General features: G+C 46.5%; 1 protein-coding gene across 1 annotated transcript in view; it reads right to left on the bottom strand.

Moving 5' to 3' along the window:
• Positions 1-391: 391 nt before the first annotated feature.
• LOC144143441 (arylsulfatase B-like) overlaps positions 392-12,301 on the bottom strand; it is a 30,111-nt gene continuing 18,201 nt past the window's right edge. The window contains exons 4-5 of the mRNA XM_077675196.1: positions 5,276-5,388; positions 392-439 (exon numbers count right to left, since the gene is read on the bottom strand). Of these exons, the coding sequence (XP_077531322.1) occupies positions 392-439; positions 5,276-5,388 (161 nt within the window). The remainder of the gene's footprint in view (positions 440-5,275; positions 5,389-12,301) is intronic.

The following is a 12,301-nucleotide window of genomic DNA, read 5'->3' as shown; positions in this document are numbered from 1 at the left end:
TTCCTCTCTTCGGGCGCGCTGCGCATATAACCAGTGTGCCATTCTCCGGCGAAGCAACATCCACGCTTGGCTCAAACACCTAGAGTCCACGCCGCTTTACAAGTACGGCCACGTCGTCATCGACTGGGACCGGCTTACGCAGTCCCCTCAACGCTATGCGCGCTATAAAACGCGGTCCCTTCGCCGCTCCGCCTATGCGTCGCATCTACACAGGGGTTCCCGCGAGGGGAAGTGGGAGTTTTTCTGTAGCGACAACAACCGTTTTAAATGTCTTGCAAGCGCGACTGCCCGGCGCACTGTTGAGGCGGCCGCCTTCAATTCCCCTCGTCGCTATCATGGCAATCTCATATTGCTTGTGTCTCTCGAACGTAGCTCAAAATAAGCACTCTCTTCACGGCAGCCGTGTCGAGTAGTCCTCTGGGGCCGTCGTCTCCCGGGCCTAAACATAAAACGAAATGTAGAGCCAAGCAACACACGCATTTATGTGATGTTTATCTTCAGCGGGTCACGCCGAACATAAGGTAACTAGGTCGGATCGGTCGGATAAACACTTGCAGTAAGTACCCTGTACCGTTTACGAGCGATAAGTTTCCAAACGGCTCCAGGCACTCTTTACCGATAGCGATATCCGCGCACGGAGACCGACCGGCGGATCGCTTAACCACATGTAGTTTCTGCAGCTTCCTGCCGAGGGTATTGCTTGCAGAAGCTCGGGAGTAGCCGTAGTAGGTTAATGACGTCGCTACTTGCGAACCAATGCTTGTTCCAAAACGAAAGTGAAACCATGGTGGTCTAGTGAAGCGTGAGGAAAGCAGCCTGTCTCGCAAATGATCAAAGCTTTAGCCTGTTTTTAAATGCAGAGCATTTCTTAGCCTCGCCTCTTCCTGCGTCGGACACCGTCCACAGCTCCGCGTCCGCAGCAGGTTCGCCTCTCCTCCTTCCCTCCTCTCTCTCAACAGCAGCTGGCGCGCGCATGCGTCATAGTCAGCCCGTTCGCTCCGTCGCTTTTCGGCGTAACAGGTGCGTGATAGCAGCGCGGTTGGGCGTGGAAGGGCGCGCTGCTTGCGCATGCGCACTCTCCCCCCCGTACTGTTCTCCCTCTACTGCGCGCGCTGCAAATATAAAGCGGCTAGCGGTCGCTCGTGCTTCAGTCACTGCGTTGCTCCTTCCTTCCTTGGTTGACGCTCGCTCCACCCTAACGCGACTTTACTCTCCGCTCTCTACCCCAAACCAACACCAACGCAACTACGACCAAACTACCCACCCTAACGCGACTTTACGCGGCGTTAACGACCCCCAATGCACTGCATTTACTCGTGTTCCCCTGGCGGGAAGGCGCGGGAATTTTTTATTACATTTGCTCAAGAAAAGCATTTATTTACATATATTAACAGGAAAGCTGTTCACCGTGAGGAAAGCAGCCTGTCTCGCAAAGTATCAAAGCTTTAGCCTGTTTTTTCTATTACATTTGCTCAAGGAAATCATTTATTTACATATATTACCAGGAAAGCTGTTCACCAAATCGTACTTATTCTTGCCGGCAGTTAAAAATACCGAGAAATCTCGGAGCTCGCGGAAGTGAGCGCGCGGGCCGCGCGGCTGCCTCTCGGCAGGTGAATTGATAGCGCTCGTGTTTGCTAGCCTCGCGGCGACGGCCCTGTGTGGCCGGCGTGCGTTTGTTAGCCCAAGCATACCCACTTAAAAGAATTGGCCAGGGTATGCGGGAAACAAACTCCAGCGTCCGCCGGAATCATAGCAACACTTGCTCGGAACGAGAACGACACGTCATAGCGTACACCCCCGCCCCCACCCCCAAAGGTAATGTCCAAGGATAATCACTTCGAATAGAATGAACGGAGCTAACAATAACGCCAACAACGACGGAGTAACGGCCGTTGCGGCCGTTGCGGCAAAGCACTCAAGCGAAACCTTACAACACATATTCTTACCGCATAAGCAGTTAACGCAGTACCCGTCGTAGATATAGCCACGTACATGAAAGCACCTCATCAGACAAGGAATATGATTGCTGTTACTGGCCCTGTTATTACAAACGAGTAGGAGTAGCAGAATGGGAACACTGTATTGCACGCATTAGTACAGGGCTCACGTACGCAGGAGAGAGAGCAACGCTTCATATACGGTCAGAATAAAGTCTGGAAACATATGAAAGGGGGAGGAACGTATTCTTTATCTTCTGTTGCAATACCCACGTGAACCTCTCAGGACCCGTGTATTACGAGCGGCAGAATTCTTATATGATTGCCGGAGTCTTTCATCGCTTTTCGGTAAGTATGTTTGGGAATACTCTTCCTGGCGGGATGGAAAAAAATTTGCCTGAAATCCGGCTGGTTGCTTTCAACGTTCGCAAAAACAATCATAGTTGCCTGCGTAAATGACAAGTAACTGCCTTTCCTTTCTCTCCGTCCGAACAATGCTTCTTTTCCTCTCCCATTTGTCTCGCACCTAATGAATGCTTTTCAGGCTATGCAAAGATAATTGCAACTTTCCGCTTTCTAGATGGGGACGGCCGTCTCTTGGCAGAGCGACGCGTGCATAACTTTGCCTGTCACGTCAGTCGCCTTCTAATGACAGCAGTTGAGACACCTGAGTCGTAACCGCCGCAGCGCGCCGCACCACAAGATCAGCGGAGAAACTACGCGCCCTAGGGTCCTTAAGCATTGAGGCGTCGGACCACCATCTTTCGAAGCCCGGACAAACAATGTAAATTGGTCCGTACAGTTTTCGTGAAGTGGCACTGCCCAGCAGACGGTACTCAGGCCGGCAGCACGTCCGAAGGATAGCGAGCGGTGAAGGAAAAGGGCGAGTAACGGAGAAATGGCTGTTTCACCGTTTTCTGCTGCCGCCATTGCAAATAATATAAGGCGACGTTAGTTTGAAGGTGCTGCTTCTATTTCTTCTTTTCTTTTTGCTTACATTGGAACTGCTCGTGCGGAATCTTTATACTTGTTTGTGTTTATCTCCCTCTCATTTGCGTTGTTAATGCGTAGTTTTTAGGGGCGAAGTTCCTTAGGGGCTGCGGATCTTGGCGTCTCCTCTCGTCATTGTAATCTTCGTCTTATGTAGTCACGGTGCTTAAACACCAGGCGCTCGTTTACGCCTCGTACTTGAACGATTCGTAACGGGTACTAAAAAAGAGCAATGGGACACTTGTTTACGCCTCGTGCTGAAGTGCTTCCTATCACGTGATAAAAACACTGGGACACTCGTTTACGCCTCGCGTTAGAGAGCTTAAGGCTTGAAAGACACGAGACTTTTACAGCAAAGCTGTATACCTCCACTCCCGCAAAAATTTCATCTCCGCTGGCGAAAACGCCAAGGTGCTAAGAATACACTTACACACTGCATGCTTCGCCCCCCTCCAGGTTTCACAGTAATGGAGATAGCCCGGGACTTTTGCCTATTCTGAAACCTATTACAATTTTATTTTAAGAGGCCTGCTACTATTGGTTATGTACTCGTATTTTGCCTCCTACACCCACGGTTTCCTTTCCGTTGGATAATGTAACATTTTGTACCACATAAGAGCAGCCTGATTTGTTTGGGACTTCCTCACTATATATACTGCATGCTTCAGTTACATACATACCGACACTTACACGCACAGCCAGCTAGCCAGCCAGCCAGCCAGGCAGCCAGAAAGACAGACAGACAGTCAGACAGACAGAACAACAGCAGACAGACAGAGAGACACAGAATCAGACGGACAGACAGACAGACAGATGGTTGGGTGTACAGATGGTCTTGTGGACAGACAGACAGACGGACGGACGGATGGATAGACATAAAAATAAACAGAGCAAAATGTTTGCCTTTAGCAAACCGAAAAAAGAGTATTGCTTTTAAACATTAGTGTCCTTTAGACCCGAACCTACACATGGGCAATGAGGAGCATCGCATCGCATCCCATGGCTACCCTATAACTAAAGCCAGTAGAGAATTGGTGGCGTGCACCGAAATGTGTACGCAGGAGGATTTGTAGTACTGGGCCTATACCAACCGAATCCGCGAGGGGCACCGGACCCGAGTTGTTGCGTTGGGCCCGGCAACGCTTTACTTAATGAACTAACAGGCGAATATGTGATGGAAAGCTGGGAGTGCTTGGCATTGTAGTTGTTTTTTAAACGAGAATAAGAATAAAAGTAGAGGTCAGACATTTACTTTTTGCCGGCTCTTTCGTGTGTTCCCTCTTATTTATATCATCACTGCAAACATGCCGGATAAAAAAGTGCCATTTTTTATTTTCAGTAATGCAAACCCGTTTGGAGGTTCATTATTCTTAACCAGCGGAAACCTTCTCTCGTGGTGATATTTCTTCACACTCCCACATATACCGTTCAACCCCAAGTTGCTAGTACTTTGCCTGAGCACCGCTGATTTTGTACAGGAGACTGGGTTTACGGTAGTCGGGAGTCAAACATTTAGACGGAATAGCAAAATCACACAGTTCTCCAAACGATAGTGCTTTAAGACATCGAGTCGACTCAAAGGGAAATACTATCCCAACTGCCCCAAGCAATCTTTATTGAACAAAACAAGCCTGAAAAAAAGTCCTTTAAACGCATCCGACATTCAGGCTGGGGAGGTCCAAGAAAGGTTTCTGCTTAAATAAAGGCATCATCTGTACCTACAAGCAATGGCATCTTTGTACTTACAGATTGAAAGACCACAGCACCGAAAACCCAATACAGCCAAGACATTTACACCATAAAGGACTCTTTTGGCATACCTCAATTAAATTGCGGAAAACTGATTAACATTACTATGCTGCAATAGAAGCTAAAACACCTTCTTTAAACAGTATGGCCGTAAAGCTATTGCTTACAAAATATTCAATACAATTTATTTTTATTCTACTCTGGAACTTTCCCGTATGCAGATTCCAAGCATTAATTTGAATATAATATTTGCTGAATACGCGATGTCTCATGCACTTCTTTTCTTTTCCAATACCGCGAAAAAACAAACACGTCGATATTTTGTTTCCCCTGAAAGCACCATATAACAACAGTGTACTGCAGTAAACTTCTTATTTTGTCAGTAAACATGCTTGGAGATGGTTGGTTATAATGTGGTGAATCAAACAGCTGCTGGGTAAGATTCAAAAAGCAGTCGCAGAGACAGTTATGAGTTTGTGAATTGATCTGTAATGACACAAAGCATCAATGGTTATCTATCCCTTGATGTTGATGTTGGCTAATTTTTATTTTTATAGCCGATAGGCCCTTTACTTTTACTCTTACTTGGTGCTTACCTTTCCCACGCAGTGGGTTTCGTATCCCAAGTGTTTCAGATGTTCGGGAAGAATCTTCAGGTGAAGCGGTAAGGCAGCTGGTTCCATGGGAGATAACGTGCGGTGTTGCATACCTTTTTTAAAATATAAATTTTGATACAAGTGTTAGTATGAAGAGAACAGGGACAGCTTTTCTGCTAGTACAATGTGTAGTAAGAAGACAGGAAGTTTTCCCCCGAACTTCTTGGCGCGAGAAACAAAATTTACGAACCGCTTCGGGGTATTTGAAATGAAATAACTATCCAACAAAATTAAAAAAATTTGGCAAAGGTTCTGTTCACATATTCCAATGTTAAGTGACAGCGCCCAAAAGAAAGAATACTGCTCATACGTTGTGCAAATAAATGAAAAATGTCAAAGGCATAAATGATGTGTACTACTTCCTAAAACATCAAGATCCTTGGCACGACATTCAAATGACACCGCAAATCATCCGTACTATCCAACTGGCTGAATGAAACCACAGCACAAGTAAACCCCTGATGAGGCGCAGCTACGCCACTATGTGAGGCACCAGAAGGAGAGCGCGCTCGCACTGGTCCCGGCCAGCATCATATCCCACATATTGTACTCTAACCCCTCCACGGCCATATCGACGACAGAATTCAAAGTATAGTTTCTTTATTACAGTTGCTTCCACAACCGGAACAATGAAGAAACGTTTCCCCTTGGCGGCACGTTAGGCCGCGCACTTGCAATCGACGTGTTGTAATCTTTGTAACGCCGCTAGCAAGCTACAATCTGTACCATAAAAATCCCATGGTTTATCTCAAGTTTGCTATAAAAGTGCAGACTTTTATGAAGAGCAGTCTCTCTGTATAGACACCACCGACGACCCAACACGTCTATCCGCCGCTTCGTACGTAAACTCGGGGTGCTTGAACACCTCGCCGTAATTACTGGCAAATTAGGAATTGTTAAGACACCTTCAAAATAAAGCTACGCTGAAGGCAAATCACAATTTAATTGTCTGAACAAGGGAACGGACGACGTTTAAAATGATTACCAAAAAAATATCCGATTTGCACAGTTGGCAATGGCCACGTGGTACTAGAGGAAGCAAAGTATAAAATGGTGAGAATTAATGCCATCCCTATGATATATAGGTGTTGCCAGTCTGTTTAGAAAACCTTCGAGGTGAGTAGAAGCTTCAGGGGTGTCAGAAAGATTAAAAATAGAGCGCCGACATTGTTGATACTGCACCCAAAATCGCAATTTTTGGGAAAGCGTTATGTCCTAACGAGGAGAAAAACCCGGCATTCTAAGCTGCTGTTGACCCAAAACTCCACTCACCCGAAATTTAATATATTGGTTAAAGGAACGGAATTGAAAGCCTGGAGACGCGAAGTGACACGCAAGATGATTTACCACTACGATGCGGCTACACCACATAGAAATTGGCACAGAAGGATGACTTAGGTGTGCTTGCGTGTTTAAATGCGAAGGCATGGTAAATTTTCCTGGAGTTATATTTCACCAGGGTGTCGTGCTTGTGTAAGGAAGCTACAAAATAAATTCCTATCTGCTAAAGAGGCTATGAGGAGAACATAGAACTTTATTTGAACCAGGTGGCTCTTGGTAGCTCACTCAGCTTCATTCTGGCCACAAAAGACGGTTTAATCAAAAAGGCGAGAAATATTGGCAAAATCCTTAATATCATGCTGAAGGGCTGCAACATAACAAGGGAACAAGAAAAAAAGAGCGGCATTTAAAACTTCAACGTTCAAGTGATGCAAGTAAAGGAAACAAGAGGCGTCACTCCAATCGTGAACTCATGAGGAATGTTAACAGCGCGAATAGAATCTAATGGAGGATTAGAAAACAGGTGGGTCACAGAAGAGCGCTGTGTCCAAAGATACATGCAACTCGTTTCATCGATTGCATACGCGACGTGGTTTACGATATCCCACTGAATTGTGGCCATTTATTTATCGGACAGCCTTTCCGATGCTTCAATGAGCGGCCCGCAGTCTCACCGGAGTACTCACATGTTTAGGCGGTCACACGAGTTACCAGTGTTAAAGATGCGGGTATTAGCCACTACCGCAAAAAAACAATGTTACTGAAGCGGCCCGGCAATAAACTGACTAAACAATTATGAAGCGAATTACATAAAAAAAGCGAATGACAAAGGCATAAGCGCACCATCTTTGTCACTGGTTGGTAAAGGCATCACATTCTTTGACGGGTTCCTCTAGGTATGAAATATGTTTGCGTGATGTTTTTTACATAGGTTTCTTGAACTCTCGAGAGATAAACAGTTTGTATATAGAGCCCATCTGGGTCATACATGTTTTCAAATTCTCCATCGCACTTTATTGGTCCCCTTACAAATTTTTACGACCATGAGCCAACTAACTGGCACTTGTCTCACTGCCTCTAGTTCTGTTTCTTAGTGGCGGCTTAGGCGGGTGGCCGCTAATCAGACAAACAATATTCTGTGACGTCATAAAGCAGGGGAGTAGCCACTGCTTTATCTGGTTCCTTTAATAAATCGCTTATTTTTTGGAAGATCGCAATAAAATTGGAATCTTTCTTATTGTGACTACATTCTTTAAATGAGTGAACCCTCTACCTTGAATTTATTTCCTCCTCAATAAGAAAGTTCCGGAAGGCCTTTTGTCTGGTTACCGTAAAGGCATAATAGAAACCGTAAAGACAAACCATAAAGGCATAAAAAAAGAAGCGAACAAACGCACGCTTGTTGAAGGAATAAGCGTCTTGACGTCTGACGTCATCATTGGGTTTAGCATCGCTGACGCGGATTCTAAGCTTGAGACTACAGTACTAGGGTCATCAACAAGAGTGCGCGGCCTGCTGTAAATTGATTGCGACGTTGCTCGATGCACAGAAAACGAAACGCTAACGTTACCTAACGAAGATTCTGATTGTGTACGTACCAAAAGTCCGAAATAACCACTCAAGATGAAGATGGCCGTCCATTTAGATGGCAACTGCGCTTCAAAACGCGCCATCAATTCACATATTTGCTGTTGGAGGCGACGACAACGCACATACTGTAACTACCCAAATCATCAATCAGCGGGATTAGGTCACGATAACAACGCTGTTAAGGGCTGTTAGCCGATTCGCGGATTACGGTGGTATAACGTTTTCGCATTCAAAGAGCATCAGCAGACGTACAAATGCCTTCAAGAATTTTTTTGCTGCTGCTAAGGAAATAATGGCATACATTTGGAAATTCTTGCTGTGGGCTTTAAGGTGAAGAGAGAGCTAGTGAAACGTAAAATACCAACCTCAGCACTAAGTTTTTGCAACGAGAAATTCCAAAAAAGAGGAAATTTAATGCTATTCGACACTGTGCCGGTGAAAGGCAAGCTTGACAATTTCCGAAGGAGGTGCAGCGTAAAAAACACAGCCCATGGTGTCACTGTAAGCGCAGAAAATCGAGCGTCTTTGCTTCTGGAGCGCTACTGTTTCTTAGATTATTTTAACTAATATCCCCACCACTATCAGCATATCGCCGGCCAGCTCCATGCTGATGCCTACCTTATGAAGAGGCCCCCTTACGAAGGTTTACACTGTAAAAAATAACGTGCATCGGCGCACACCGATGGTCGTGGGTGTGTCCTAGCAACGCGTTTCGTTGCTATAAAACCTTCCCTTCTTCATTATGAACCCAGACACTTCCTGGGTAGCATCGCAGTTTATTCGTGTTGTTATTTTCAAGTGATTTTCAATTTGAATTGTTTATTCCCGCTCCGAATAGCAGTGAGTATCAAAAATACAAGCTTCAAGGGATTTACAATATTTTGGTGCGCTACAGAGTACAGGAGCGTGCATTTACAATGATGCAAGCCCAAAATTGTGTGACTTACGAAAAGGGAAAATGACAGCACTATTGCATACAGAAAATTAAATATACTACACCGTAACCCAAGGGCGAAGGAAATAAATCTCAGGTGACTATGCAGGGATTATATAAAAAAACGTACACTCTGGCAATAAAGAAAACACAGAAAGAAACACACAAGGAAAAGTGCACCACCACAACAATATTCAATGATGAACGTTTTGGGAAGCCCAACATTTCAAATATATAGCGAAAACACCTCTTACAGGTGGAAGTTAGGGTAATAAATGCGCAGGTCTGATAAGGAGCATGAATAAATATCTAAGACATATCTCTCTAAGCTGCTCTTAAGTGAATGAAAATTATAAGGCAGCATTTGTATACCCTACATTTTCCGAGGCGTCACTACGGTTATGGTTTAGAAGACAAGCTAATTACAAGCTAGGGCTCTCAACGTCTCATGCCGTCGTCGTCTCATGTCGTCGTAGTTTATGTAGTCACGGTACTAAACCAACGGGGCACTCGTTTTCGAAGGACTCGCCTAGAACGTAACGCGTACTAAAATGATACACCGGAACACTCGTTTTGCAACGCCTCGCGCTTGAACGTTTCAGCGCCGTTGGAAAGGCGCTCAGTAAAAAAACACACAGGGACACGCGTTTTCTAACGGCTCGCGCGAGAACGCTTCGGGATTCAAAGACACAAAACTTGCAGCAAAGCTGTATACCCCTACCCCCAATGGTTTCATCTCCGTAGGCTAAAGTGTTGAAGTAATAAGCGTGTTGAAGGAATAAGCTAAGAATACACTTATACACTGCATCCTTCGCCAGTCACCCGGTTTGAAGTTACGGGTTTATCTCTGTGGCTGAAAACGCCAAGGTGCGAAGATTACACTTATACACTCCTTGTTTCCCCCTCCCTTGGTTTCGCGTTAGTGGAGATGGCGCGGGATTTATTAGTGATCCTTGGCACATGTCTTGTCAACTCCACATGCTCCCATAATTTGATAGGCTGCCTTTTATGGCCTTGCGCCATAAAACAACAATCATCATAATCAGATGTCGTTTAGGTTGGTTCTCATGAACTGAGGATAACCGCAGTTGGTACGCACAAAATATTGCGGCACATTGGCAGGTTGAAAAAGCATGCTGTCGAGTGATGGCCCGGTAGCGTATTCCCAAACCATATCACGTAGGGGCCCAGGCTGACCACACCCCCTATGCAGGGGCGCAGCCAAAGGGATTAAAAAAATTGCACCTTTTTAACCTCCTTGGACGCAGCACCGTGACGTCTCTACCTATATGTGCGCGACTTCATGCAAGGTGGATTTTTTCTTTGTTTCCCCTCCCCTCGTTTCGGCTGCTTTGCGGGCGGACGATGGTTTCGCTCCGTGGGCAACTTGTGTTGTACTATTTATATTTTTTTCCTGCTATTTCTTGTTTATACATTTGTATACTTTTTTTCGTGTGTGTGGCTTACAGTTGAGGCACGAGCTGTTACACAATGCTGGCGAATTAAAAGGCCAGACACTACAGAAATATATATATGTGGTAGCTAAAAATGCGTCGCAGGAAACAGACCCAAACTGCTCATCTATACCCATCAGTGGATCTCTAAAAGTGAGAATTTTTTGCCGCTATTTGGACTCCGAGATCACTGTCGCTAAAATAGTCCGCCAAGGAGATAACTTTTTTACTTAGTTTTATCTCTGCTGCGACTACCGTGACTTCAAGCTCACGGGCAACTACTCATTAATCCCAGCGAAAATAATATACGTATCTGAGTGAGTGTAACACTGCATTAAATGACAGGCCATGGGGCCCTGGGGAAGCAAGGATGAGGAGAAAAGAGGAAGGTCACCACTCGCACATTGAACACAGTTGCAGTCTTTGGGTCCTAATCGCAAAATGAACACATTAAAGTCAGTCAGTGGCAGCAAAACGCACAGTTCACACTTAAATGTACAGTTCACACTGTGGACAATGCGGTTCACACTGAAAACAGTGCACGCTGCAGACAGTTCACATTGTATACTGTAATGATTGCAGCGCCGATGAACCCCGTCTTAACGATGACCCCCCTCCCTTCCCTGGGCATTGTTGTGTCTCCCCATTCGGTGGTGGAACGTTGGGGCGGCCTTCGCCGACGCCAGCCAGTCGCAACCCTTTGTATGGGCCTCGCCGGCGGCTTTTACGCGGCGTCGGGGGAGGCTTTCCTTTCATCTGACCTTCGGGAACGGCCAGGGGGGGAGTGGAGGTCAAAATCCTTGTTGGCATGTTCGCTGCTGTGGGGGAGGCGGCATTGCTCGCGCCCTGCTTGCGCATGCTTCGACGAGTTTGTCGAGAGCTGCGACTGCAAGCGGTCGCACGAAGACTCGCTCCCGTGGCGGTTTCTGGGCGCCAGAACCCCACGCATCTTTCCAGCCAACCGTGCGGCGGTTTCGCACCTTTTTGGCCTCCGGGCCCCCACGAGGGATCGTGCCGCGATACCCCCTTGCGCGCTGCGGCGCCTTTTAATTTTAATCCAGTTTTCCTTGTCTTATGTTATGCTTCGTCGTCTCTTGTAAATACGTGTAGACTTCTTTTCTACATCACCTACTGGCCTCGTCTCGTCATCGGGTCCTTCACCAGCCTCCACGACGACACCAACCACCTTCAACAACGAACCAAACATTACTGGCGCAGCCCGACAGCGTCGTGGACATCTTCGTCGCTTCAAGTGACGAACTCGTGAACGAAGTGTGACCCAGAGGCAATTTCGAGAGTAGAAGAGGAGAGAAGTCGACACCCCGCAAAGACAAAGACGAAGCAGGGCGGCTGCGAGCCGCCTACGAGACAACGAATGGATTAGTTTTCCTGCCGGGGAAACTTCACTTCAGGACCTTCCGATCCCCGCGTGAGACGAGTGGGACTGACGTGTATGGTACAGCGGAGCGGCCGTGTCATCGACGGTGAGTGGTCCGTCTCTGCACCTTTACTTTTTTTGAAGGGACATCCTCATTGCCAGGGCCCGCCATGGCTAGAGATTACGAACTTGAAGCTGAACGCGCAAAAACACGAGTGCTTGAGCGGCTTGTAAGGTTGGATGAAGCGGAATTCCTAGCGCGTCCGGGAAACGAGAACGTTGTGCGGCCGTGCTGCAGTTGTGGTCAGACAACACACTCGTTCGCTGAC

Source organism: Haemaphysalis longicornis, unplaced genomic scaffold, assembly GCF_048455015.1.
Source record: "Haemaphysalis longicornis isolate Haplotype H1 unplaced genomic scaffold, Haemaphysalis longicornis Haplotype H1 scaffold_6, whole genome shotgun sequence".
Classification (NCBI taxonomy): Eukaryota; Metazoa; Arthropoda; class Arachnida; order Ixodida; family Ixodidae; genus Haemaphysalis; species Haemaphysalis longicornis.
Note: the sequence above shows the minus strand (reverse complement) of the source record. Positions and strands in the feature narration are given on the sequence as shown.